Source organism: Rhea pennata, chromosome 11 (genome assembly GCF_028389875.1).
Source record: "Rhea pennata isolate bPtePen1 chromosome 11, bPtePen1.pri, whole genome shotgun sequence".
NCBI classification, from domain to species: Eukaryota; Metazoa; Chordata; class Aves; order Rheiformes; family Rheidae; genus Rhea; species Rhea pennata.
The window spans coordinates 3,476,807-3,504,655 of NC_084673.1; the positions used below are offsets into that span (position 1 = coordinate 3,476,807).

Here is a 27,849-nt window from a genome sequence, read left to right on the forward strand (position 1 = left end):
ACTCACGGCACGGGCGAGACGGAGCTCAGGAGCTTCTCGCAGGTGGCACAGGCTCCAACTCGACAGCAGCCACCCACGGCCTTCTCAGAGGACACACACTGTCCCTGCAACACGGATCCTTGGGAACACCCTAGTTCTGGAGCCTGCAGGGAGCTCCGGGGCTTTCTGAGGTCACCATCGCTCCAGGAGGTTCCCACACCCAGGATAACGTTCCTGCTCCCCTCTGTGGTGGGGAGGGCAGAAGCCCTGTGGCCTCCCTGTGCCAGGAGTCTCCCTGTTCCTGGGAGGGAATATGCCCCAGCCTCCTGCGCCTGTTGCGGGCGGAGGGTGCCACGAAGGGGAGGGAAGAAACCTCCACCTGGGCAAGGCTGTACACTGTTCTGGAGGCTGATGGGGGGCCGGAGCGTGCATGTCTGGGAAGGTGACACCAGCCCGTGAAGTCCTGCAGAGAGGGGCTCTACCACTACCGTATCCAGTACTCACCCTGAGATCCTGCCGGCCTGGCTGTGGGCCCTGCTGGGGCTTGGGTGGCTCTTTGGAGTCCTCAACCCCCTGAGAAAACGCTGCAGAAGGGAGGTGGAGCAAACAATGTCCAGCAGGGACAGATTCAGTGCCAGAGGCAGAGTGGTGCTGTCACCTTTATTGCTTACAAGGGTGGGAATAGGGAAGGGTTGCATCCTGAGGTGGGTGAGCAGCTCTCCAGATGACACCATCTTGCCTGGATCTTCCTACGTTTTCCAGCCTCCTGTGGCGCATTGCTGGCATTGACGAGAGGGCTGTCCAGCAGCCTGCCTGCCTGGTTGTCCAAGGCAGGAACCGCTGCCTTTCCCAGCAAGCTGGCAGCTCCTCCAGTGGGCAAAATCCCACCAGAGTCCCAGGAGGCACCAGGATCAACGCAATTCCTCTGGCGAATGAGCAGAAAGGGCTTCGCTTGAAGCGGCCACGAGAAGCAGAGCGGTGACATCAGGAGCACTATGGGAAGGAGATTAAAGGGAACTGGAGGGCCAAAGCCCAGTGCTGAGTCAGGCTGCGCAATCGCTGCCGCAAGGCAAAGCAGCCCCATCCCCGCTGATTGTGAAACGTGCCCTGGCGAGGCCAGCAAGGCGTCCTCCCCTGGCCCTTATCGCGGCTGCACCCTCCTCCCGGGCTGCGCCGGGGCACAGGGAGCTTGTGGAAAATAATGCTGAGAATTTCTGCGGCTAATTAATTATTAGCTGCTAGTAATGCTGACTCTGAACCCCCTGGGACTTCAAAGCTGGAGAAGAGGAGAAAATGCAGAGAGCAAGAGATACTGGAAAATTACTGTTTAATTCTTCAGCATCGCATCTGACTATATGGCAGGTGGTATATGACAGACAGAAAACCCACAGTCCTGCAGGCCTTCTCCTTCCTGGCAGCAGGAGCCATCAGCGTGGCCAGATCCAGGGAAAATGGAGGAAACTGTGCTGATGCCACCAGCACTTGGTGGCCCTGTGCACAAGAGTGTCCTTGGGGGGCTGCTCTGGCCCCAGTGAGAGTTCGGTGTGTGGCTGGACGTGGGTCCTTGGGCCGGCAGTGCCCATGCCTGGCCCTACAGCCGTCAGTACTCTTGTTGTGTGTCGCAGCCAAGGAACTCTGTCCGCAGGGCGATGTGGTTGTGCCATCGGCGAGGGTGTATCCTCACGTAGCGGGCGAAAAGCGGGGGCTCCAGGGTGTTCATCACTGTGCCAGTGTGATCGCGGTTTGCCTTGAAAATCTGAAAAGGAGAGAGAAATCAGCGGTGCACTCTCCTCTGCTGAGCTCTGGGGCAGTGAGGGCCACAGGGCGTCCACGCCTCAGGGACGAGAGCAACCCGGACAAGCACCTCTCGGGAGGGCTTTGGGGAGGGAGGAGCCCAGCCCAGCTCACTGCTCTTGCTTTTTCAGCATGCTTGCTGCAAAGGGCTGTGCTTGCAGCCTGGGGGCTGCTGCGAGGGAAGGCAGGGTGACCGCGGGCTGCCTCCGGCCATGGGGTGGCTCTGCCTACCTTCTCTTTGCCATCCTGCAGGACTGGGCTCCAGTGCACGCCGTTCTGGCTGCTGGAGACAGCAAACTCCCCCACAAACATGTTGGTGAAGACAGCCTTGGCACCTTGGGTTATGATCGCGGTCAACTTCTTGGTTGCTTCAAAGTCCACCTGCAGCCACTCGCTGGGGCTGTTGGTCTGGGGAAGGACAGACTGCCCTTAAACCTTTGGCAGCACCACCAGGAGCAACGAGAAGGGCACACTCAATGCCACTGAAGCCAAGCTGGCCCTGCTTGGTTTCACAGTCCTGGGTTTCACCTGCCCCATCTGGTGCCCAGTTTGAGCTACTGGGTGCTATCATCACGATTACTCTCTTCCCTGTGTGCTGGCAGCCTGCACAGTGTCTGTGCCTGTGCACACTCCCCACATAGCTCAGGACCACCTCGTCCACTGGAAATAGCCCTGGCCCGTATCAACCCGTGCCAATCCCTTGCCATCCCTAGGCCTTGCCAGGGAGGATGCCAACAACAAATCTGGACAGCCAGTCACAGGGTAGAGCTTCAGCCCAGCCCCTGGCCCTCCCTGGATACGAATTGTGGCCCAGAGCCCAGCACCAGGGGCCATGGAAGCCCTTCCGACCGGCCCCTCTTTGCCTACTGGGCAATTGCTAGACTGCTGACCTGGTAGGAGAGGCTGAGAGGCCCCAGCCTGCCCACTGGGACCCAGCCCGCCTACCCATGCTCCAGCTGCCTGCCTGAGGCTCTCCTTGCATAGGCTACCTTTGGCCTCCATGCGTTGGTCCTCCCCTGCTGGTTTAGGCGGGCCTTGGAGGGCGACCAGCTGGAGAGGACATTGGTGCTGTAGGAGGACGCAGAGATGCGCTGGTCAGGGATCCTTCCATTCTCCATTCCTAGAGGCATGGAGCAGCCTGGAAGAGAGTGGAGCAATGCTTGTCAAAGACAACAGACCCATCAGGGAGATGCATCCTAGTTGCCCACTCTTCTGGCTTGGTTGCCCTGCATGCACTTTCCCTGGTAACAGAATCTAATCTCCTGTGCCTCACTGCAATCTCATGGTCCCTGCGCTGCTCAGGGCTCTTGTCTCCAGCATGGGTCTGACTGGGGGGTACCAAACTACACCTGCCACTAGTCCCAGCTTCTTTTCTCCTTGGAGATTTTATCTCGGAAAAGTTTGAAGAATCTGTGCATCTGCCACGACATAGGGAGAACCTGGAGATGTCTCCAGGTAAAGGATATGGCAGGCAGACATGTTGCCCATGTGATCAGGTACGCACGTGCGTGTGCGCACAGGCTATTCGCAGCTCCCTTGGAGCCCACTGGCAGGTGTGCTGTGCAGAGCAAAGCACAGCCACTGCAGGTTGTAGCTGCCGGAGCGTCCAGCCCTTCTGTTGTGGAAAGCTGAATAAAGGAGCCCAAATCACCACTGCTCTGGGCCATGTCACAGGCCAGAGGAGTCGTGCTTTGGAGCGGCAAAAGCAGAGGAAAAGCCCATAACTTCTGCCCCAGCTTGTTCTCTCCTCCCCCAGACTGAGCCAACAGCGCTCCAGCTACCCCAGGGGAGCCAGCTCTGTCCTGGTGGATGCCCTTTCCCAATTTAGCTGCTGCTGCAGGTTTCCAATAGTTCAGCAGAGGAGCTCTCAGCTAGGCAAAGCTGTGATGTTGATATCTCTAGGCCTATAATAAGATTTTCCAACATTGCTGCTCCTACATCTCACTCCCATCTCCAGCCTCCTCCTTGCCCCTCCAAAGCCAATCTTGTGCTGAGGAGTCATGAAACATGTGGATCAGGCCTTGGCTTTGGTGCTTGGCATCAGGAGATCCCCCCTCTGGGTGGGACGTACTGTTCAGATCGCAGCCGATGAGCTCCATGCGCAGCGTGGTCCGGATGCTGTAGTGAGTAGGGTTAATGCGGATGTACCGGGCTATGATTGGAGGGTTGAAGCGATTTTCTTTCACTCCAGTAGCATCCACATTTGCGAAGAAGAGCTGAAAAGAAAGGGAGAGAAGGGACTGTTGCACCAGTAGACCTGTACAGGACAAGGACTAGCAGGGACAAGATCACTTTAGATGACACATCTGTATCTTGCTACCATCTTCACAGGAGAACAACAGCTCTAGGAAATTACCTCGAATGCAACTCAAACCAATGCAACGTGGACTCAAATTAACATTTTTAAAATTTAAAAATTAAAATTTAAAATTTTCACCAAGGCGAAAAATAAAAAAAAATCTATCCTAGAGCTTTCAAACTTGGGAAATGTTTTGACCACAATTGGTGGAGGTTTTTTTTAGACTTTTATAGATACTTTTCTTCTCCTGCTGAAATGATCAGTTTCTGCATATTCAGATTGTAGGATTTTCTAATGAGTAGAGATCTCCCAAATCATTTGAATCTGCACAGAGATTTTAGAGAGCTAAATTTGCAGTTGGGGTCAAAAAAGATATTCAGGCGAAATCTTTTCTCTAGCTCTAAATAATACGCATCATGCTGTTAAGTGGTGGATTTCAGCCACATGTGATCACGGAAAGAAAGTCAGTTAATTTAAAATGAGACAGACAGAGACAGAAAGCCCTTTGCAAATCGGTGAGCTGCAATTCAGTCATCCCTGCAGTGAACGCTTTCTCTTTCTGCCCTGTCTCCAGGGCTCAGGGAGATCTAAACCCCATGTACAGAGCTTCCCAGTGCTAATCACCCCAAGAGACCCCATTTTGGGAAGGCACCACCTTTCCCGAGGGCTGTTCATCTCACCATCTGGGTGCTGGTACTGTTCCCCTTGTATCTCCTCCACCTTTGCCCATCAAGGCTGTAGAAGACAACAAACTGGGAGATGTAGAGACTGGAGAACTTTTGTCGGGCCCCTTGGGTTTTTATGCCGTGAATGATCATAAGATGCAAAAGGTCCACCTGAGAACAAAGCACAGGGATTAATTTCTGAAAGAAAATGTGACCCATATTCAGGCAGTGCATCGTAAACTCGCGGAACTCACTTCCTCATGATATAACCGAGCACAGGTTACGAAACTAGTTAAAATAGTCATTTATAAAGGCACAGGTCAACCAATAGCTGAGAGAGGACAGGGGAGAGCTCTTTCTTAGAGATGAGCTATTCTCATTTGTCCTTTTGGGCATCTTTGCATGCTCCTCTGCTGCAGCTGGACCATTGGGGCAGTTCCTCTGCTGCGCTGAGGATGGGTCCATTGGTCAGGTTGGCCTAATGACTGACTGTCATTAAGATCTTATCTATTAACAGCAAAGCCTCATTCCCTGAAGGGAGAGCAGGGAAACAGCAGGACTTTGCAGGGGAAACACTAGCCATGTGTCTGGTCCTTCTGCACAGCTTACCGGAGGCATGCCCTCGCTACGCCCCCCAGCAGTGCCTCCAGCCACAGCAACAGCTCTTACCTGGATCCAGGCGTTGCTGCGGTCGGTGCTCCAAGCATTGATGGAGCCAGTGTTATCCAGCCTGGCCAAGTGAGGGGCCCACTGCCCTGTGAGGAGAGCACACAGGGGAGATAAGAGGGTGCTGCTGGCCCCAGCTCAATCCCTGATGCTGCTGGGCCCGAGGTGGTGAGAAATTCTTTCACAGAGGAGTAGGGGCCAAGGCTTTCATACCCAACAACAGGGCCTGAGGATCACTGCTCACCTGGGGGTTAGTAGCCATGTGCAGCACCCCACCATGATGGACCAGGCAAGTGGGAAGGCACCTCCAGGTCCCAAGGGATGTCCTGACATGGGCATGGGTAGGAGAATGCCCCTCCCATGGATCCCAGTGTAATAAGGCCTTGACTAGGCAAATCACATGAGTTGTGTTGGCTGAACCTGCCCCAAGCTTAGACTTCTTCCTTGACACAGCATCCCCATACTCACCATACTGCCCTGAAGCCGTGATCTGAGAGTCTGCAATGTGGCCAGAGGCCAGGCCGAGGGCACTCTGGCAATCTGCAGCCAAACAGGAGAGGGAAGCGGAAAACCAGGGAGAGTTCATTAGATGATGAAGCTTTCAAAAGAAAAGCCTAAGCTGGTAAGCAGCCTGCAGGCTCAGGGCAGGTGTCTCAAGCCCCCAGAACCCCTCCTACCCCAGGCCTGTTAGTCTTGCACCCTGCAGTGGGTTTCAGGTGTCTCCCCATCCATCCCTGCATTTTAGGGGTGCTGTAATTTCTGGCTCGTGACCCCAACGCCAGCAGCGGAGGATTCCCAGCTTCAGCCACATCAGCCTGTCTCCAGGCTGGTGCTGCACCCTCCTGTGCCCATGACCCTGATCTCCCATCCCCATGTCCTCATCTCCCAGCTATGCTGACAAGTGTCTCCTATACCCATGTTTTGCTCCTGGGCCTGTTTGTTGCTAGGCAGCACATTTTAAAAACAAATATCATGTTGTTAAAGGAAAGCCTGCCTGACACCCCTGTCTTTCAGTGTTTCTCTTCTGGTCTGCTGAGCAATAGGTTGTTTCTCTCTTATAGTAACTATTATTTTCAGAGAAGCCACATCTTGGCATCACTGCCATACAGCAAACACATCTGGGGAAAATGTGAATTCGAAATCTTAAATAGATTAACTTCTGGAAACATTTTCCAGCTGACATTTAAGGCTCCTCTAGGAAGAAGAGAGAGTGTGTCATTGGGTGAGGTAAAATATTAGTCTCACAAAACCATTTCCCCCAATGTTTAAAGTGAGGTAGAAATGGGTGGATTCTGGAATGAACAGAGTAAAAGGTTTCCCAGGGGAAACTCTGAGAGCCCGGGGTGACAGAGGAACCTGAGTGCCTCTCACAAATGTGCTGTCTTGTGGCTCTCCAGTCCCTCTGCCACTGCTCCCTGGCCAAGGCTGAGCCAGCCAGTGGGGCACGAATGGGGTCACTTACTCAGGTTGTACACGAGGAAGAGGGCACTCATCCCGGCTTGCTGGTGCTCTCCCACTTTGCACTCCACCCGCCAGATCCCGGCGTGTGAGGGCCACATCTCCACCGTCCCGAAGACACCTGGCTCAGAACGGAGAGCAGAGCAAAAGGCAGTTACCAGCCGTAACGGGATGCCGTGGTGCCAAGCACTGTGCAGGCACAGAGCTAGACTCTTCCAGACCCATTTCCTTATCCTAGCTCTGCCTCACCAGGCTTGGCACATTCTGACGGGCACGGGCACGAAGCCACCGCAGCCGGGGTGTGCACGATAACGGCCCAGCTCCCACACTGCGGCTCACCAGGATAAAGGTTGTAGACTCCCATGCGATACTCCTGGTTAGTCCTGACGCTGAACAGCTGCCCATGGAAATGGACGGAATGGATATCCTCCGTGCTGCCCATGTTCAGGAGATGCCATCGGACCCGCTGCTGCTGAGCCATCACCAGCCCCGGTAGCGTGTCCCCCACGTAGCCGTTGATGGCTAGAAGGCAGGCAGTGGTCAGAAACAGCCAGCTCATGGGCTGGCTCAGGGCCCCTGAGAGGAGCTGACCCGCTGCTTTTGCAGCCCAGCACAGATACTGGGATGGGAGGGGAAAGGGAATGGCGAAAGGTCCTCACCATGGAAGGAATGGTTTCTCTTAAAGTCAGGGTTGTCCTGCTGGATGCGGCAAGGTGGGCGGCAGTTCCTTTCCATGTTCTCCTGGAAGTACCAGCTTTTGGTCTCATCAAAGATGGTGAAGAGCAGGGAGAACTCCTGCACAGCCAGCTGCCTCCTGAAAACGAAGCTCAGCACCCCGCGGCGGCAGATGATCAATGGCCCAATGAGGCCAGAGTGAAGATCCTTCTCCTGCCAGGAAGCCAGGGAAAGACGGGTTTGCTTCAGAGGGGGAGGCAGTGCTGACACCAGTGAACTGGCACAGTGCTGGGGAAAGTGGTGCTCCTATCTGTGTCCCAGCTCTCACTACAACCGTCCCACAACCCAGCTCCAATCATCCAATATATTGGAACCCAAGGGCCAAATTCAACCAGATTTGGCAGAGGAGAAATGGACTCAAGAATGCTCATTTCCTACAAGTCTCACATGAATTTGCAACTAGAGAAAGGGAAGAAACACAAACAGGGGAAGGGAAGGAAAAGCAGCAATATAACTTCATCACTCTAATAGACACTTGAGAACCCACACTGCCAAGGGCTTGAGCACACCGTCATAGGAAAAGCCTTGACCTTGACAGCCAGACCCCTAGCTGTGTTGTGAGCTGTCCAAACTCTACCCAGGACTGCTCTGTGGTACGAGTTCCCACCCACCAGGTCCATGTTGGAGAAGTAAGCCCAGGCCTTGCAGTCGAACTCCTGGGTGGTGGGTGCCATCTGGGGCAGGACTTTCCAGGAGTACTGCCGGAGCTCGCCGGGTGGCACTGCCTCTTGGCCCTGCATCGTGCTGTGCGTCTCCTCATAGGCTTGCAGCGTAGAGTGGAAGGAGAAGGGCCGTGAGGCCAGATTCTTGAATGTAACCTGCACCGGAGGGAAAGTGAAGATGAAGGAGTGTGGGACAGGGCTATGTACGGTTCTTAGAGAGCCATGGTCCACCAGGCAGGGCTCAGATCCAGTCCCAGCCAGCTGGTGGGAAGAAGGCAGACAAGTTCCTGGTGCCCATACCCACAGCTGGGCCCCATGCCTCAGCCAACCACTGCTGAACCCCGATCTTGGTCTGTGCAGTGTGATCCTCAGAGGAAAGTGCATCCCGAGGTTCCTGTTGGCCCATTTCTCCAGCTACTGAAGTCTTTCAGAATGGTGGCCCTGCCTCTGACCTGGTGCCATCCATGTGCCACTAAGAATGCCAATGGGGCTCCTGCCTCTCAAGCCCTCAAGATGAATCCTCAAGAACTACAGAGCCCATAGGCCTATCTTGGCACTAGCAGAGGCGGGGGGGGGGGGGGAGGAAGGGGAAAACTTAATGGTTTGTAGGGAACAGGGACTTGCAATTCACCATGATGACATCTTCAACTTCTGCCCTGATGTACGGCCCAAGGATGCCCAAGTGTTCATCCAGCTCTCCACGCATCAGCGGCTGAGTGAAGGAGTTGTCCAAGTACTCTCGGAAAACCACCTTGCGGTACTGCCGGAAAGGCTTCCTCCTGCCGCCCAACGGGTCCCTGCAGGGGCGAGGGTGGTTATGCAGGTTGGGGCACTCCTCTTGAGGGAGGAGAGCCATGGCTCGGCTGGTGTAGGACCCCGGGGTGCAGCCACATGCTCCTATGCAAAGTCTGCACCCCAGTGTCCCGCACAGCTCCAGGCCTGCTTCCTCCTCCAGGAGCACTTCTGAGAGTCATCTGAGAGCTCCTAAACATGTGAATCCCCTAAAGCCTTGACTACATGGTCCAGGCAGAAGCCAGCAGACCACTCTCATGGGCGCTCGGGGACAGCCCTTTTGCCGGCTGGAAAGCTGAGCAATTTGTGGGAGTGAATGGGGTAGATCCGATTCACCAACAAAGCAGGGCTGCTGGGCAGGCCCTGCAGGATCTTTGATCCATTTGCAAGGAAGCTCAAAGTCATGAGATACAAAAATCTCTCTGTGGAGAGATGACCCTGGGAGCATCCTTCTACCTGTTGCATTGCCCACAGATCTGTGATCCCACCTGCCAGGAGCCACCTACTCAGACATCAAGCCATGCCATGCAGAGCTAGGGGAACGGGCAGAGGCTACTGGCACTTACGTGGCTTTCAGGAAGTGCTGGGGTCTCTGATTCCCATATTCCCACATCACCTCGACCGCTGCAATGAAATACTGCCTGATCTCGCCCTGGAAGGAACGTGGATCATGCTCCTCTTCCCCATAGATGTCAAAGTCCTCCATGGTCTGCTCTGTGTCACCGTACTCATCATAGTCTGGCTTGCCAGTCTTTGGCCTCGAGGTGCTGGAACCAGTCCTGTTGTTTAGAGCCGAGCTGTCCAGGTGGTCTGGGGCATGGCTCCTCTTCTCAGCTGGGCTGCGGCTCTCTCCATCCTCCTCAGAATCTCCCAGGCCCTGGCCTTCTCTCTTCCCAGCTTGTATGAGGACATCTTCCCCTCCAAGCACCTGCCGTGCATCTGAACTGGCCTGTACATATTTGTGTGGTTTCTCAATAGCACTGTGGTTGAGAGTGGGGTGACCTGGGGACAGGGAATAGTTCTTCTTGGAGGCCAGTTTCATGGGGATTTCTGCTGGGCTTTGCCCAAATGTGCTCCCAGGTATGTAGTCTTTCTCAGCATTGGCCTTGAGTGGCCGAGGCTGGGGACTGAACCGGGCTCTTTCCTGACCTTGCTGCTCCACAGAGTTTGTCTCCTCCTCCATTAGGCTTCTATTCTGAGCCTGGTCACTCCAACGAGCCCTCAAAACTGCATCTCTGCCCTTTTGCCACTCAGCTAAAGCTGGGATCTCCATGCCCCCAGTGTGCCCCACCGCCCCAGGTGGGACTGGGTCCCAATTTGAGGCTGAGTCTCTAGCCACAGTGACAGCGTTCACTTCTGAGCTGCCAGGAACAGTTGCCTTCTTGTTCTTCGGTGTTCCTGGCACGAGGAAGGGGCTCCCACGGGGCTGAGCCCCCTCACTGCTACTCTGGGCACCTCTGCCTGGGTTTGACCACCCTGTGGGATGTGGCGTCTCAGGGGTCTGGCCAGAAAGATCCAGCTCCACTTTGTTACCATCAGAGAGGGGTTCTCTGCTGCCAGGTGAACTGACTTTTAGAAGATCTGGACCATACATCAACTTTTCTGCCTCAGGCTGAGGCACTGTCCCTGGGACAGGAACCTCCTCCTTGCTCTCTGCTGACCTGGCTTGTCGGTGCCTCAGATCAGGGCCGCCCAAGCTCGGGGCTGGAGCTCTGTGTTTAAACCTCTCCTGGCTTTTTACGAAAGCATTTTGTGAGTGCCTCGTTTCATTGGCCACGACGTTTGATTCGGGAAAGGCATGACTGTCCATCTCTGGCAACCCCTTGGCCGCTATCGCATCTTGAAAAACTGCCTCTAGAATTAATTCATCTGTCTCTTGTGTCATGATATGACCAGAAGGCTCAAGGTCATTGCTGTACACAAAGGCAGTTTCCAGAGGGCTTGTGCCTTTGGCAGATTTGCCAGCTTCTAGTTCTGTGGCACTTCTTGTTGGCAAGGAGTTACTTTCCTCTGGGAAGATTTGACCTTGTACAGATTTGCTGGGCCCCACCTCTGACAAAGAACTGTTCTCCACTTCAAAAGCTTCAGAAAAACCTTGTGAAACCACTTCATGAGGTCTTTTTTCTAGCCTAGCATCTCGCTCCTTTGAAAAATGATTGCTTCCTTCAGTGCGAGTCTGAACGGTAGCTTGGGAAGTCCTGTTGTCTTCACTTTTGTCTGAAGGCGCTGAAGGATTAGCCAATGTGAAAGAGGAATTACTGTCGGTACTAAAGGTCAGTTCTGTATTAATTGTTTCCCTTGACTTGTATAGATTTAAGGATACTTTATCAGTCCCTTTTAGTGAGTCATCTTTAGCACCCTGTGAAGACATGTCTTGAAGTCCTAGATTGTACTCCAGGTCATTCAGATGGAATAAGCTCCTGTTCTCTGCAAGAGGAGCTCTGCTAGCAGCAAAAGAAGTCATTTCCCACAAACCTATTGCATGTGACTCCTTCTGCTCTCCCAACTGAATAGTTGGTTGAGGTTCTGCTTCCAAGCTCTGCAATGTACTAGCAGACTGAGTCACTGTCCCTTTTACTGGATCCTGCAGTTCTGAGCTTTTTGTCACCTTCTCTCCTGTCAGAGCACCTTCTGGAGCTGGCGTGGCTTGGTGCAGCCATTGCTGACCTATTTCTGAGCTCACAGTACCATGGACCCTTTCACTGACATTTGCTGAGCTTTCTCCAGGTGGGAGAGCCCCAATTTGTTGAAGCTGGCTGACGGATTTTGATAATTCTTCTTCATCTTCCAGGTAGGATTCATAAGACACTGGGTCATAGCTTGTCTCTGGCAAAGAGGATATGGAGATATCAGCTGGACGTGGAATTGTTCCTGAAAATATTGAAGTGCCATTTGAAGTGGGATCAGAATTACTGCCATTGCTCAGCAGGGCCCCAGAGCTGGGTTTTGTTAAGCACAATCTTGTCTTCTCCGTCTCACTGCTTGAAGTGAGATTATTTGGTTGCTTATTCACACATGGCCTGCGCCACCTCTTTCTCTTAGAGAAGCCCCTGGGTTGTAATTCAAAGGTGTCCTCTTCCTCATAATCCACATAGTCTTCCCCATCAGAATATTGTTCAGGCAGGCACTGAGAAACTGTGAACTTGGCATGCATCCCTCGGTCTCTGAAATCAGGGTTCAGGCACCCCAGCATCCAGATGCCTGTCTCAGGAAAGGACCAGAGGACATCATCAACCCGTTGCACTGGGAAATCGGGAGCGCTGCCACCCCCACGGCATTCCCTCGCTAGCACATCCTGTATTCTCAGGCAGCCTCCAATTCATGCTAGTGATTTCCTGTTTTCATAATCCCTAAAATATCTTCCACTCAGACTCACAAGACATCAGGGTTGTTGGCAACATTAGAACTGATCCTGACAACTAACGTTAGCAGAGTCAGTGTTTCCCGACAGAGCTGTGTGCACCTGCAAGGCCTCAACAACAGCTTGGCAAGAACGAGTTAATACAGTGAGAATCTGCAGTGCCTCCAGGCTTTTTCCCAGCAGCAGGGTAATCACCATCGCCCACCCCCAAAGACATGCCTGTGCTGTCAAACACATCTCTCTGCCAGACCCAGTCATCACGGCTTTCCCCTTCAGGGAAAACGAAATTAATACCCAGCCTCTTGCTCACATCCCCGGCCAACGCATTTGCTCCATGCAGCGCCTCTCCTGCAGGTGACAAGAGCGGATGAGGAAGGTTGTAATAACCGGACTCTGACGCTGGAGTGAGCTGTCATCTCCTGCTAGCGGAGCTGCTAGCTTGGTTTGTATCAGCAAGCAAAATCAGAGCTCAAGCGGATGAGATGTTTGGCTGGGATTTCGAAAACTGCCTAGGCTGTCTAGAAACTATGTCAGCGTGGCCCAGCAGCAGCACTCACAAACCTTCCCAAGGCCACAGCCTGCGACGGCAGCAGTGCTACCCTGAGGGCAGGGCCCTGCTTTCTTCCCACAGCAGCACTGGGGTATGTGGGGAGAGCTGGGCTGCAGCACTGCAGTGCCCCCAGCCCTCCATGCTCAGCATCACCACGACTGCAGATTCTCACTTCTCTCTCCTGTGATACCCAGCCCGTAGGTTTATAGAAGAGCCCACATTACTAACCTGGCTTTTCTAAGCTCATGAAGACCGTTTCTCCGGAAAATGGGAAAAGGGTAAGCACATCCTCAAAGACCATGTTGCGTTTGAATGTGTTTCCCATGAAGAAGACAGAGAGGAAATCTGTCTGGGCCCCAACGCTCAGGACATACCAGTACACAACTTCATTCAGGCAGAGGTTCAGTTGGAGGTTGTCAAAGACAAAGCCGTTAATAGCTGGAAGAGAGGAGAGGGCGAGACATTTCAGCAGGACTCAGCTCTCCCATGGTTGCTGCACTGCTGCATGCTCCCTGCTTGTTCACTGCACTTGAGGGGTGGCTTGGGCAAATGTGTGGGCTTCAGTTCATCACCCACCCTCAAAGGGAAGAGATGCCTGTGCCCTGGAGCAGAGGTGGAGGTTTTTATGGGGACAGTCTGGCTCAGGCACTCACTGTGCATCACGTTGGAGGTGTAGAACTCGGGGTCCTGCATGTCCACGTGGGCTGGGTCGGTGCAGAACCGCTGGATGTTCTCTGCCAGGTACCAGCTGCGATTCTCATCAAAGACTGAGAACAGTACCAACCTCGTCTCATCCGACATCATCTGGGAGGCAGAGAAGGAAGGAATAATTCCTGGTCTGATTAGAGAGGCCCAAAGGTGCCAGCATGACTGCTGGGTGGATGTGAAGCAGTTTACTGCTCCTTCAGAGGGATTAGGTCCACATTTGGAGAGAAGGGAGCATGGGAAGGAAGGTGGGGAAGGAGAGGGATTGGAAATGAAGATGGGGTTGAAGAGGAACTACAGGCGAATTTGGTTTTACCAAAATATTCCACCCACTGCAGTTATTCCCACTTTTCAGTCTGGCAGTTAAGATGACAAGGGATCCACATCTCAGAGGAAATGAGATGCTCTCTCTGCCACACTTGGAAGGACTCACCTGATTTCCCCTCTGATCCATGGATTTCTTAAAGCAGATCAAGAGGGGGCCAATCAGGCCTGAGGCTGTGTCTCGAGTCGGGTCGATGGAGCTGTAGTAGAAACGGGTGAGGCAGCGAGGATCTGCCTGTGTTGGCCCGTCCTCAGTTGTGACCCTCCAGCTGTAGGTGAACGACTGGCCAGGGAGAACAGGAATGTCCTTCACATCCCTAGCTGGCAACACACAGACAAAGGGCAGATATGTAAGGTCTGGACTGTTCCTGCTCTGGGTGACCCCACTCTACAAAACAATTCAGACCGGAGGTTTCCCAACCACAGGAGCCACATGGAAAACTACCTAAACCCAGGCACAAAGGCATTGCGGTGGCACAAAAGGGACATCTCTTTGGATGCTCCTGAACTCACTCAAATCCCAAGGTGGAGCTTGAGCAGGAGGGACACATAACACAGGTTCTGCCAAGCAGTGCAGACATGCTGGTGCCGTCGTGCCAGGCAAGGGCCTAGGTGGAACGGCTGCCATGGGCACTGAGACAACCCAGCATGAGGGACAGAGGTGGCAGTCCAAGCTCCACAGCCACTCTGGGAAGGTATGCTGTTTGCTAGCTCCCACAGCATCTTTGGCTGCTCAAACAGAGAGTTTATCTGGACAAAAGGAGCCCCTGAGGCCAGTTGAGGATGGGGAGTTGTGTGCCTAAGCTTGAAAGCTGCTGGGACTAGTGCAGACTGGAAGGTTTGCCTGCTCTGGCCTGCCTAGGGGAGTTTGCAGATGAAGGTACAGAGCTGGGCAGAAGGAGTAAAATGAATGAAAAACAAAGAAAGATGGACTTTAACCAAATACAGCCTAAGACCCTGAGAAAAGCAGGGAGGAGATAGGAAAGAAATAAAGGGAAAATTCAAATACAAATAAATCCAGGACCGCTCTGAGCACTCACCAGGTTCTTGCACTGACGTGGCCTTACAAAAGACCTTTGTCTGCTCTAATGCTCAGTGAGACGGTGAAAGTATGATTTCCCCAGCTCACACATGAGTCAAGGGTAGGAACAGCCCTTTTTGTCTAGACACCCCAGAGAGCAGCATCCCCCATGGCTCCAGGACCACGAGTCGCCCACCTTCACTGAGTGAGCGGGTGGTAATGCTGGCAAGCTGTGTCTGGCCAGGGTGACACTGGCAGTGGGGCAGGGCCAGGGCTCCCTGCTCCCTTGCATGGCTCAGCTCCCATAGTGCTGCCATCCAACAGGCCACTCTGCCTTTTTGACTCTCCTGAAGGAAAACCTTAATTTAGATAGTAATGGGTCACAAAGATGAACTAGTTCTCTGAACTCGTTAGTGGCTGCTGTCCCAGTTCTGCCACTTCTGCTGCAGCAGAGGAATTTGTCTCTGGTTTCTGTGGTTGCTCCCCTCGTTGTGATCCTCCAGAAAGGGCAGGTGTGGGGAGGAAGGATGGTGTGCGATTTTGCCCTGGCGGGATGCAGGGTGGATCTGCAGGAACAGTGTCCTTGGGAGCATGCCGGCAGGATGGGAGATGGCCTTGTACAAGCAGTATCCCTGGGAACATCCGGCCAGAGGACAAAAGCAGCACTGGGAAGGGGAGGTGGTAACTCAGCAACCTCAGAGCAAAAACTACAAAGCCACTCTCCATTGCAAGAGGTAGAGTCTGAACCACATTAAACAGGGCAGGAGGGAGCCCAGGGAAGGATGACTATGAGCAAACTGGCTCGCAGGATCAGCGAGCACGGCTGCAGCCCACAGGTCAGCTTGCTGATGCCATGTCAGGCCCAGTTCTCAGCCCTGCTTTTGATCTCATGGTAGCTGTATGCCTTTGACACCATCAGTATGGTGGAGAGGAGAATCAGGACCATGGAGAAGAGTTGCTGTCCACAGTGGCGTCTGCACTACACCCTGGTGATACAGGCAGCCTAACTGATGTGTAGTGGATGCAGAAGTATCCTCTCAAGGGTGTTAACTACTCCAGTTTGTCAAACAGTGGCTCATCAAGCTGAGCAGCGAGCTGGGACTCAGACCTTGTTTCTAACCCCACCTCTGACACTGCTTTGCCAGGTGACCTTTGGCAAATCTCCCTTGTGCCTTGCCTCTTGGTTCCTCCATAAGGCACACCCAGCGACGCCGATCTCCTTTGCAAAGCGCTGGGATGCCACGGGGATGCAGCATTTCCAGGGGAAGTGATCTTGCACTAAACATGGGTGAACCTTCTGGCAGTTACGGGGGCTGTGCATGGCCACCGAGCCAGCTCTGCCTGCCATCACGGTGGAGAGCTGGAGGAGCTCTGGGACGGCACTGCACAGGGCTCTCTCCTCAGTCCTGGCCCATGGGGAATGCTGATGGGGCTGGTCTGAGGCTGGGGCAGATCCTGGGCATAGATGGCCCTGAGGAAAGGCCACAGGGCACAGTCTTACCTTCAGAGGCCTTCATGGCGTGGTACGGCCTTACGCTGGTGAGGCCATGAGGGTAGATGTTGTAAGGCCGGCTTGCCAGATTCCTGAACACGATCTGAAATTAGGACAGCCAACAGGAACATTTAACACTTTCTGAACATTACAAACCTTGAGGCTCCCCTCAGGACCCTCACGGGGAAGGAGCTTAACTCTCGAAGGAAGCTGCCTCTGGAATCAGCTACTTAGTAGTGTCCAGAAAGGAATGAACCTGGATGTGCCTAGGACCAAGAAGAAGGAGGTAGAATAGATGTTATGACTGGACATTTCTCCACAAGTCTTTCCTGAAGGTGCTAATTTCAGGCACATTTTGGGAGGGCATGAAAACAGTAGATTTATTAAAGGGCAGGCTGCTGTATTTAGCCTCACTTTCTGTATGACACAGAAGAGCTCTTTCAACCCGGAAGGCCTCAGAGGACCTAGACACTGAGCATACACTGCAGTCAACAGCATCAAAGTGCTCTTCACTTAACCATGTGAAGCTCTTTATTTATTTCCCCAAATAGCTCTGTCAGGGCTTCACCACAGGCATTACCTTCAGCTCCATGCCCACAGCCACATAGAGAACTCCAGGCAGAGAGCAGAAATGCAAAGCTGCTGGAAACCATCCCATTCCTCCCAGCAGCAAGCAAGTCAAGCAGTCAATAAAAGGATATGAGGAGATACAAGCAACAATCCCCAGTACTGTATGATAAGAGCACACAGATGGAGAAAAGTGGAAGATGAGAGGACTCTTTTGTCTTAGAAGAAGGTGCTGAATACTATATTCCATGGATGAATGCCTACAATTCCTAAGATGCCTACAATGAAGTCAAATCATAGAAACTAGGCCAAATCCTGTGCATCTCTGCTGAATTCACTAAGAGTTTTTATCTTTAGATTTCAACAGCATTTTCCTTTCTGGTGAACTTTGGACATTACCAAACACAACAGATCTCATCGAGGATCTGTGTAATACCACAGCAACAACTAAAGAGCTATTAGAAGGAACAACATCAAGCTCTAAAGTCCCCTCTTCCAATATCTCTTTGTGGAAAGCAATTTGTCTCTTACCTTAAGCTGATCGCCAACCTCCCCCTTAAGGACAGGCCCCAGAATTCCCTTGTCTGGTTGAGCTGACACCTTGCGCTTCTTGAAGGTTGCATCTTCATACTCCACAAACATGACTTTCTTATACTTTGAACCAATTCGCTGAGGGCCAGGCTCCAGAAAGAGACTCGTGGTGTTTCTGCAAGCAAGATGGAGAGAAAGAACAAATGGTCACATGCAGGATGCTGTGACACAGGCGTAGTAAACAGCACAGTAATGATTGTATCAACAGCAAGAGCCTCCATCTTCTGAAGGCCTACACAACCTATCTAGGGACTGCCAGTGCAAAGATAGGAGCACCCATCCAGACGATCACAATATGGATTCTGATCAATAACATTATGAGCAGTACTCATCAGCATTGCAGGAACCTGAGGGAAGCCCAGCTATGGACCAGCTACTTGTTATATGAAGGCAAAACAAAAAGATATTCCCTTCCCAGCAGGATAACCCAGCCCCCTGGAACAGTATCCAATGCTTCCTTAAGGGAGAAACCTCAATGAGGCTGCATACTAGCAACCTTGGGCTCACACTTTCCTGTCCTGAAGAGAAACGATGACTGCGATGGCGGAGAGCCTAGCAGGTTGTCACTTTGTCAGGGAGTGCCCCAGGTCTGCAGAGATAACTAACTCAACAGAGCAGCCGCCTTTCCTTGATGAAGCCAGCTCTTTCCCAGCAAGGGCAGCCTCAAGCTGCGGAGGACATCTTTTCTGGCTCTCTACTTTGCCCTCACTTATTCCTAGAGAGGCTGCAGGCTGTAACTTCTGCAAGGCACACCCTACTCCAGCTGAGATCTTCATCTGGCGCAGAATCCTATGACCCTGCTTCCAAGTCAGCCCCAAACCACATAGCCTGCATCAGCAGAGTTATGCTGTGACCAGTGACAAGTGTCATTGCCACGCAGTGCTGACTAAGGTACTTCTGCTGAGCTATCACTCTTGCATCACCTCTCTGCAAAAGGAAGTGGGGCAGCATCAGGAGCTAATCGCCTGTGCTATCTACAGCAGGTCCTGCCACAGAGGGGAACTCAACCCACATCCCCAGGCTGCAAAAGTGCAGGCAGTGAGCACATGCCCCTGTTGTGTGGGACCTTCCAGCTGGAAGGGTAAAATGATTCACCACCTTGCTCCGTGCTCAGAGGGGGCTGGCCATGAAGACCTGGGCGATGGAGCTGCCTCTATTGGTCACAGCAGTGGCATTTGGTAAAATGGAGCAAAGAAGTTCCCGATCTCCCATGGCCTCCCAAGACCATCCTTCTGAGTCCATATCTTTAGTATTAATGAGAAAGGACAAAGATGCCCAGGTCAGGCGAAAGGAAAGCAGACTTCTGGAGAAAAGAGGAAAAAATGGCAGAGATATCTCAAGGAGCAACCTTTTGCAGCGGCCACATGAACTCACTCTCACCTGTCAAGAGACGCTGGCTTCACTGGGGCATAATCCCAGTCCATTTCCTCAGCTGCAATGTAATGAGTCCAGGTCACAGGTTCCTCCTTGGCAAAAGAGCGCACTTGGATCACATGGTAAGAAGTTTCCTCATCTTCTTCAGGGTAATCTATGTCCTCCGGCTCATCTGATGGCTCCCCCATCTTCATCAGGCGCTCCTCTGGGCACTCTTCCACCTTCACAAAGGCCTCCATGCCAACTGGGTTCAAATGGGCCAGGCAGAAAGGGTCACAGTGACTTATCCGAACATTCATTCCTCCAGGCTTCTGCTTGGGATATGTCCTGCTTGGCTACTATCCCCATCAAACGTGCCATCAAATGGTCTGAACAGTGCCACGTTGGGCCAGGGACAGATTCTGTGTGGCTATAACTCTACCAAGCAAGAACTGCCTTGGAATGGCATTACTGCACAGAGCCCTGTGCCCAGGCCTTCTCCTGAACATTTCCCCCCCGATCTCTTGCAGAATAAGGTTACCTTGCTGATGGGATGGTATCTGGCAGAACATCCGAAACCAGCCAGTTGTTCCTGGCATAGTCTGGGCTGTGAGATACGTGGCAGGGGAGATTTCTAGGCTGCTGAGACGGTGGTTCCTCACCAGGAATGTGTGGCCTTCAAGAAAGATGGAGTGTACTTCTGGCCCAGTGCCCAACCCAATCACATGCCAATAGACCTGCTTCTTTAGGCACAGCGTGAGACCTGCCAGGAGAGAAGGAACGCACCCCCAGAGTCAGTGCTGCATCCATCCCATGTCACAAGCCTCAGTGGTAAACGGACTCAAATCACGAAACGTGCTGAGCACAGACCCCCGTCCCACAGGGTGATGGCTTCAGCTGCCAGGGGTGACTGCCTCTGTGTCTGGGCACTGTGCATACACCCTAAGGAGGTACAGGTGACCCCACCTATCTGGCGGCTCCCTTCTGCAAGTTAGCTGACAGACGTGTCTCTAGGAAGGACCCAATGTGATGCTTTTCCAGCTTCAGCGGTCATCTGGAAGTAAATACAAAATCGACCACTGCTAAAATTGAGGAAGACCCACTGACTGGCACTGTCAAATGTAAACAGGGACTGTCTGAACAAACGAGAGCCAAAGGCCACATTATCCAGTTGAAATAAGGCCAAATTTACAAAATGGGGGACTGGACCCTGGGAAGGAACTGAGGGAAACATGCTGGTGTGAGCTCACTGCAAAATGCCACAGCAAAAGAGGTAAATGTGGTCCTTGACTCTATATATAGGGGAATAGGGAACTAGAAAAGGGAAATATTTGTCTGGTCACAGCACTGGCAAGCCTGATATTAAAATATCACATCCAGGGCAGGGTTCCAATATGTTTTCAGTAGGAGTTGAAATACCCAAAAAAAGGGGGGCACAGAGAGGTCACCAGCTTTATTTAAAGGCTGGAGAAAATTCCTTCCTCAGAAAGATTCAAAGAACTTAGTCTACTTAGCAAATAGGAGATGACTTGACTGTGCTGTAGAAGCATTTTCCTAGGAAGAAATTACTGAGTGCCAAAGGGCTCTATAATCTAGTTAGAAAGAGAATAACAACAAGTTCCTGAAAGTTGAAATGGGACAAAATCAGATACAGAGACAACTACTTATTTGCAGCACCAAGCACCATAGGTGGTTGGAATAAACCCCAACATCCCAGGAGGAGACAAGGTAGAGGCCTCGGTCCTGGAGCTGTCAGTCAGCTTTCCACTGAACACCTTTCAGGCAGGGGCCCACAGCCAGATGGGAGTCACTGGGCAGAGGTGGGGTGCCCCAGTGAGGGGTAACCAAGAGCTCTGCTCAGCTTTTAAGCTCCATGGATCCACCAGGCCAGGGAATTTAGGGAGTTTTGCTTCTGCCTTTTATTGGAGAAAGGTTGAACCCAGGTGGGAGGTTCAGGGTGTGCTTCATCAGGGTTGCTGATGGTAATGAGTCTCCTGACAATATTTTGCAGTTTCCCTTGGAGATTCTTCACTCCCAGGCAACTCTGGACTTTCTCCCAGAAGAAAACTTTGCCAGTGGCATCAATGAGAGCATGCCTGGCCTTTCCTTTTGCTTGATGGAAGCTCTCCAAATCCCATGGAGGTGTGCTGTCAGAGCCAGGTTTGCTGGCACAGGATTCTCCCCTCTCCCTTCTACCTCCAGTCTAGTTCATAAGACCACAAAAGAGGGAGCTCTTTGCTGTCCGTACAGCTTCTGGAGACCTCAGAGGAGGTCAGTAACCACCGCATCTGGCAACACAGACAGGAGGAAATGGGTCTTGACCCAGAGAGCGTCACTCTAAATGGGCAATGCAGATACAGGAGGGAAGACACGATATTCCCTCCAGGGGTGAACACAAGGCCTAATACATCCATCACCTGGAAACCCTCCCTTGATGTCCTTCCTACATTCTTTCACAAGCCATCTTGTCCCCCAAACTTACAAACCTCACTACATCCCTGTTCCCAGGCGCAGAACCTCTCACATCCTCCCCTTTCACTGGTGCATGGGTATTTACCAGGCAGCGTGCCGTTAACGTAGCCATTGATGGTATGCAGCTCTGTCCGGTTGTGTGCCAGGGGCTGAGAAGCTTCTGGGGAGCTGGGCTCAGAGTACCAGCTTTTCCCTGTGGAGAGAAAACAATGCAGTCAGCTCCTGCTTGAGAACATTTCAAAGAATTACAAAACTTTCCTGCTATGGTAAGACAATCTGAAAACCAGAATCCAGGGAGGTCAGTGATGCACAGTGCTTACTGAACACCCACAGCAGCGCTGGCCATGGCCCTGTGTGAATGTGGCTGCAACCAGCACGTGTGATGGGGCATTACTCGTCACCAACCGCAGCTCATGCGATGGGGAAAAGGCCAGGGTGGGAACCAGGTGAGGACCTGGGGCATGCTTCTCGCACCTGGGGCATGGAGGAAGGAGCTGCAGCATTGCACTAGCAGCACAGGGATTCCTGCTGCTGTGCAGGAGCTTCGCTGGGTGCCTGTGCAAGGCTCGCACACTTGGGAGGCATTGGGAGCAGAGCAGCTGCACTCGTGCCATAGCAGAACTTGGGCCCTGGACCAGGCTGAATCCAGGGCCTGACATAGGGTGACAAGCCCGGCCAGCCCACTCTGGAGTAGTTACCTTCATCAAAAACTGCGAAGAGCATCACAAACTCTTGCTGTGAGTTCTGAGTCCCATCACTCGCCAGGGTCCCTGCAAGACACAACGGGATCCTTTAAAGGCCAGCACGCGCCGTGCCCGTCTCCCCAGGGAATCCCCGGTCTCCCCTCCACCTGAATCAAGGGCACGCTTTGCACTGCTTGCTTTGTCCTGTCTCACGAGGTCGCTGACTGACACGGTGCCGTTTCCAGCCTGCACTCCCCAAAAGGCACCAAAAAGTCAGTTTGTCCAGCCTTGGCCCTCGCAGGCTCTCAGGATTCAGTTAGTCACCTGGAACAGCCCATGGTATATAGCTTCCTCACCAGCACCATCATCGTTTAGACATCCTTCAGTCAGCAGAGAAACTCCTTGTGGCAAGTCATCTGAGCCAGACAGACAGCAGACGGCTGCCGTGGGGGGAGATGACTCATGCCCTAGAGGTGTCAGCCCCTCTTCAGCGACTGCAAGGGAGGTCTGGACAACTCTCTCAAGGAGACAGCAGAGCAGGGGAGACTGATCACACCTCAGGATCACGTCTTGGTCTGTTGCATCCCAGAGAGTATTAAAAATCAGCAGCTTCACAGAGAAGAGGACTTGGAAGGAGAGCAGGCACAGGTATCGTGGACTAGGCGATGTTCTGTGCGCGCAGCCTCTCCCCTGCCTGATCCTTAGCCCCTTGCCACTATAAACTCTCCTGTGGTTCTTCCAACAAAGCCCTGCTTGGCAAAGCGCCCTGGCTGATGCTGGATGATCACAGCTTGGTGAAACTTTGAAGGGAAGATAGACAAATACCTATGCTTCCATACCAATTCATAAAGTCCTGATACAAGACAAAGGATTTTAACTGAAATCTTGTAAAGGAAAGAAGCAACAAGGTTCTCTTCAGCAGTGAAAGCCAAAGGGCATTTTGCTTGTGGGCAGGGAAGGGACTCTGGGGAAAGAGCCAACCCCGAAATGTGCTGCTGTTGACCACAGCTTTCTGACTCCATCGTTACATTCAGCCTCTGGAAAGGGTCTTCAATTTTTCCACTTTTCAATTTCTGATCATACTTGACCTGTCCCTGTCCTGCACTGCCCTTACCAGGCCGGCACACAAGCAGGGCTCCAATCAAACCAGAGTTGGTGTCCTTCACGCTGTCGGTGTTGGAGGAGTAGGAGTGGGTCAGGCATGGGGAGTCACCATCCGTTGGGCCCTGGTTTTGCTGGATTTCCCAAATGTACGTGTGCATCTTCCCTGGATCCACTCTGTCTCCTTTCTTCTCCAGCTGGCTGGTCTCATCCTCATATCCTGCCCCTAAAGGCAAAGGAACAACCCAGTTTTACCGAAGCTTCATCCCCTCGCCTGGCGTGTCTTGCCACGAGTACACCAACTTCATGTCCCCAGGGACAGCCCCACTTCCATTTCACCAGCAGTGCTTGTTGGGGTGGCAGAGGGTACCATAGGCCCAGCGCTCCTCCTGGACCTCACTGGAGAGATGTGCTCCTCCTGGCTAGCAGGCAGCAGACCAGAGATGCAGCACGAGAGCTTACTGTATATTGCTATCACTACGCGTATTGCGTTGGAGGAGGTCACAGGTTTTCCCTATTGCCCTGAGCTCCCCCTTTGCTCCTTGCATCCTTGTTGCATCCCTCCCAGCGGCAAGGACCAGTGAGGCCTGACTCACCTTCTGACACCTTCCAGTAGGACACGCCAACAGCATGGAGGTTGTACGGGCGGGAGGCCAGGTTCTTAAAAGTGATCACCACCGTGTCGTAGACTTCTGCTCGGATGGTGGGGCCCAGGAGACCTGTAGGGGGAAGATGGTGGGGTCAGGAGGCTGGGCTATCACCGCTGGGACCAGGGGGGCCTCTCAGGGGACCTCCAAGAGCCCGGGCTTTCCAATTGCACCATCAGTGGTCGTCCCCACGTAGCACAGCAGCCTCAGCTGCTCCAGCACCAGCGCGGCTCACTGCACCCCCAGCGGCTGAGCCACGGGGAGTTTTCCAAACTCTCCTATTCCTGGCCAAGGAGCTGCTAGTCTCAGCCGCCTTCTGACCCAGGATAAACACGGCCGCTGCCTGGGGGGAGCCGGGGCTCAGCGCGCTGCGGGTGCTTCTTACCCATCCACGCCGGCCTGCGTTTGGGCTGCGCGAACGAGGCATCGGGGTATTCCACGAACACGGCTTTTCTGTACCGCGGGGGGGCTCCGAGCGTGGGAGGCTGGGGGCCCGGATGCCCCGGTACGCTGCGAGAGGAAGGAAAAGCCAGCGATGACTGCGCGGCCTCGTCCACCGAAGCGCTGCGAGCATCCTCTTCCTCCCCCTCCCCGCGAGCTCGCCGCCGCCGTGCCAGCCGCCGGCGTCGCTCACCCTGCCGACGGCCGTCAGGTGCGCCCGAAAACGCTTCGCTCGGCTCGTCGATGACGACGCGGCGGTGACCGAGGTGCCTCCCGCCTCGCCGCCTGCCCGGGCTGCCTGGAAACACGCTCCCCCGGAAAACGGGGTGCCGCCAGCGCCCCACGGCAGCGGGGCCCTTGGAGTCCCCCCCTCGGAAGAGGGACGCTGTGGGGCTGCACGGCAGGTTGCTGCCATTTGCTCGGTGGTTAGAGCTCAGATTCATTCCTTCCCTGACCTAACTGGGATTCACAGCCAGGCCCTACGAAACCACTTCTTGGAGTGGGAAAGCGAAGGAGGCTCGAACGCCCTTCACCCCACCCGCCTCTGCTGGCCACTTGCTATCTGTAAGTGCCTTAACAAACTCGTTTTCCAGCAGGAACCCAGCACGTTTGTCAGGATAACAAAGCTATTAATTTCTCCGGGGATTTTACAGCCTGCCTTATCAGTCCCAGCCCCGGGACTGAGACCATTTCCAGTAACCAGACTTCCAGCCTTGTTTGTTTGGAGTAGAAGCCAGGTGGTATTTTCTTCTCCCTTCAGAAGCAGCAGCGCTTGCTCTCCCTCATGACTAAGCCTTCATTCAAGTTGCAAGTCCCCGTTCCACTCTTCCTCGAGTGGAAGAGGAAGGAGACGGGGTGACTCAGAAGCGTAGGAAAGGGCAACGCATGCACTCGCCCGCGGGGCGCGGGTTCGAATCCTGCCCGGGGCAGGGAGGGCGCTCGCGGGGGTGGCCGAAGCAAGGTTAGAGCTTGCTGGCCCCAGCTGGGCTCGTGCCTTTTGCCCGGGCATATCCAGCTCCCGGCTTTGCCCTCAAAGCCACAACCCTCCGTCCGGGCTTGGACACAGTGGCCCGCGCCGGGAGGCAGCAACGTGCCTGTGCTTGGGTCGGCAGCCAGCAGGAGCGTGGCTCGGGGCTGTCCGCTGTCGGGAGGGCAGACCTTAATCTTTGCTTGCAAAAAAACCCAGCTTTGGAAGTGCATCTGCCCCGGAGGGGCCGAGGCGCCAGAGTTCGGGGCAAGAGCAGCTGATCCAAGCGCTTCTGGCAGCGACTCGACGCTCCAGGTCCCCACGGACTTCCCACCCCGAGAGCAGCCGCGGCCGAGGCGGGGAGACGAGTTCCTGGCGCCTTCGGTCCGCATTGTTAGCTGGACTATCTGTTCATCTCGCGGAGCCGGGAGCCGGCCAAGGTAAACAGCCCGCGCCGCCGCGGCACGCCGGGACCGCCCGCTCCCGCTTGGCCGCGGGCTCCGAGCCCTGGCCGGGGCCCCGCGGCCTCGGAGGACGAGTTGTTCCCGGCGCTGGCACCTGCCGTGGGCCAGGAGCGCCTGGGTGTACTTGGTCGCTTGGAAGGAAGAGGAGGAATTGAAACCAAGGCGACCACGTAAGCGGCTCGGGGGGTATCGTAGCCCATTCATTCATCAGAGCCTTTCACACGTACGCCAGCAAAACCACAGGGGTTTCAGAAGAGCTCCGAGGAGGTGCAGCCTCGTGGGCCACCCTCTGCCTCCGGCCGTGTCCGCGGCGGCTGTTACGGGGTGCAAGGGGGGAGCGAGGAAGGGCTGAGCACAAGATACCGCAAGATAGGGCAGCTCCGCTTCCACCACGCTTGCTTGACTCACGTTCAAACGCCCTTGACTCTGAGCCTGGGGATTTTCCTGCATCCTTCCCAAGCAGGAGTGAGTCTCTAGGGTCTGCTAAAACACACCGCTGTCCTCCCGCCGGTAAAAGCCACCGGGGGCAAGGGCAGCCGGCCGTTCCCAGGGCAGAGCGCCTGCGGTCGCTGCCTGCGGCAGAGCTGAAGTCAGCTCTTCCCCTTTTAGAGAGCAGCAAAGGTGCTCAGCTTCCCTCCGTGGGTATTAGCCCCCCGGGGGCTGCCGCCCTGGGCTGAAGGGAAAGACGTGGGGTGCCCCAGGACGGTGTGCTCATGCAGCTCCAAGGAGAGGGTAAAAAAAGGCGTAGGGGAGATCGAGAGGTGGGAACGGTGGGAGGGGGCGACCATGCAAAGCACGGCTGAAACCAAGAGCACAAGGAGAGCTTCGGAGCGCGAGCGCCCGCGGCCCCGAGGCCGGAGCCGCGCGCTGCCGCAGATGCTCCGCTCGCCCCTAGGGCAGACCCAGCTCCCCGCGTCAGTCCTGGGTCAGAAACGGTGCACACGCGTCTCCCTGAAGACAACACCCAAGCGCAAAGCCAAAGGGCCAAGTTCACAGCCTGGGTAACCTCAGCTCCACCGTATCCTGATACATCTGAGTGCCAAAACACTACAAACTACGCTCATTTCCTTAAGGGGAAAACATCAGTCGGAGCAACGTAACGCGGGCAAAGACACAGACAGCGGAGAGCGGGGTCTCCCGCGGGGCACTGCCCCGAGCTCGGGCAGCGGGGCGCCGCCGAGCTCCCTCCGCAGCGCCCGGGCCGGCAAAGCGCGGCGCTGCCTCCCCACCGGCACCGCCGAGAGCCGCCCGGGCGCAGAGCGGGGAGGCTGTGCGGAGGGCGAACGTCCCCGCGCGCGCTCGGGCACGGCTCCCGGCGGCGGGGGGCCAGAATTGCGATAGAAAGAGCGTTTACCCGGCTGGCGCTTGCAGCGTGGCGAGCAGCTCGCTGTGCGCGTAGTCCCAGGCGGTCTCCACCGCGGCGATGTGGTATCTCCGGACCCTGCCGACGCTCTCCTCGAGCAGGCAGAGGAGCACGAGGCAGCCCAGGGCTCCCGCCGGCATCGCGCCCGCGCGCTGGGAACCTCCGCGGCTTCGGAAGGAGAAAACGAAAAAGAAGCAGGCGAGGAAGGAAAGAGAAGAGAGATTTTATCCTCTCGTCCGGCTGTCGTAACCCGAGGGAGAAGATGGTTCAAAGCCGGCACCTACCGGCTCGGTCAGAGCGCTGGGAAGTTTCCCAAAGGCAGCGGGAGAGGAATCGCTCGCGCGAGTCAACGCCAGGAGGAGCGCGTGCGGGACGGGCTCTGCCTCTCGCCCTCCCCGGTGACAGTGACAGCGGGAGAGGAAAAAACAAAGGGAAAGGGAGGGCGAAGGCAGCTCGGAGCTCCGCTGCGCCGCAGGATCCAGCTGCGGGGGCTGGCTCGGCCTCCTGGCCGGCGGCCGGGAGCGAGGTGAGGAAAGGGAGGGTTTCGGAGGAAGGGGAATTTAGGTGCGGTCTCTGCCTCGTCCCACCTTCCCTCTCGCTGCACGGCAGGGGGAAAGGAGGAGAGCGATTAGAGACCGGCTCCCTTCCCGGCCCCGGGGCAGCGGGGAGCCGGAGCGGCTCCCGTCCCGTGCCGTCC

At 54.5% G+C, this 27,849-nt stretch overlaps 1 protein-coding gene across 1 annotated transcript; it reads right to left on the reverse strand.

The window, feature by feature from the left end:
* Window positions 1–1,289: 1,289 nt before the first annotated feature.
* Window positions 1,290–27,635, reverse strand: F8 (coagulation factor VIII). Its single transcript, XM_062584384.1, has 27 exons — window positions 27,437–27,635; window positions 27,144–27,320; window positions 24,303–24,427; window positions 23,867–23,989; window positions 23,284–23,496; window positions 22,185–22,256; window positions 21,572–21,679; window positions 19,556–19,777; window positions 19,042–19,279; window positions 17,602–17,776; window positions 16,513–16,606; window positions 14,100–14,311; window positions 13,615–13,765; window positions 13,190–13,399; window positions 9,617–12,251; window positions 8,890–9,055; window positions 8,208–8,414; window positions 7,521–7,749; window positions 7,201–7,383; window positions 6,866–6,982; window positions 5,872–5,943; window positions 5,407–5,492; window positions 4,753–4,908; window positions 3,845–3,989; window positions 2,763–2,911; window positions 2,005–2,181; window positions 1,290–1,735 (listed from the first exon to the last, which is right to left on the reverse strand). Exons 2-27 carry the CDS (start codon window positions 27,290–27,292, stop codon window positions 1,580–1,582), a joined length of 6,570 nt encoding a protein of 2,189 aa, XP_062440368.1. The 5' UTR covers window positions 27,293–27,320; window positions 27,437–27,635; the 3' UTR covers window positions 1,290–1,579.
* Window positions 27,636–27,849: the final 214 nt, after the last annotated feature.

What these genes read in the sequence shown, in the direction of transcription:
- F8 (XM_062584384.1), bottom strand. Translation starts at nt 27,292, where the DNA reads ATGCCGGCGGGAGCCCTGGGCTGCCTCGTGCTCCTCTGCCTGCTCGAG. An exon ending in CGTTAACGGCACGCTGCCTG is followed by an intron (nt 19,778 to 21,571) that starts GTAAATACCCAT and finishes CTCTCCTGGCAG; the next exon opens with GTCTCACGCTGTGCCTAAAG. An exon ending in TGGATCAGAGGGGAAATCAG is followed by an intron (nt 13,766 to 14,099) that starts GTGAGTCCTTCC and finishes TCTGCCTCCCAG; the next exon opens with ATGATGTCGGATGAGACGAG.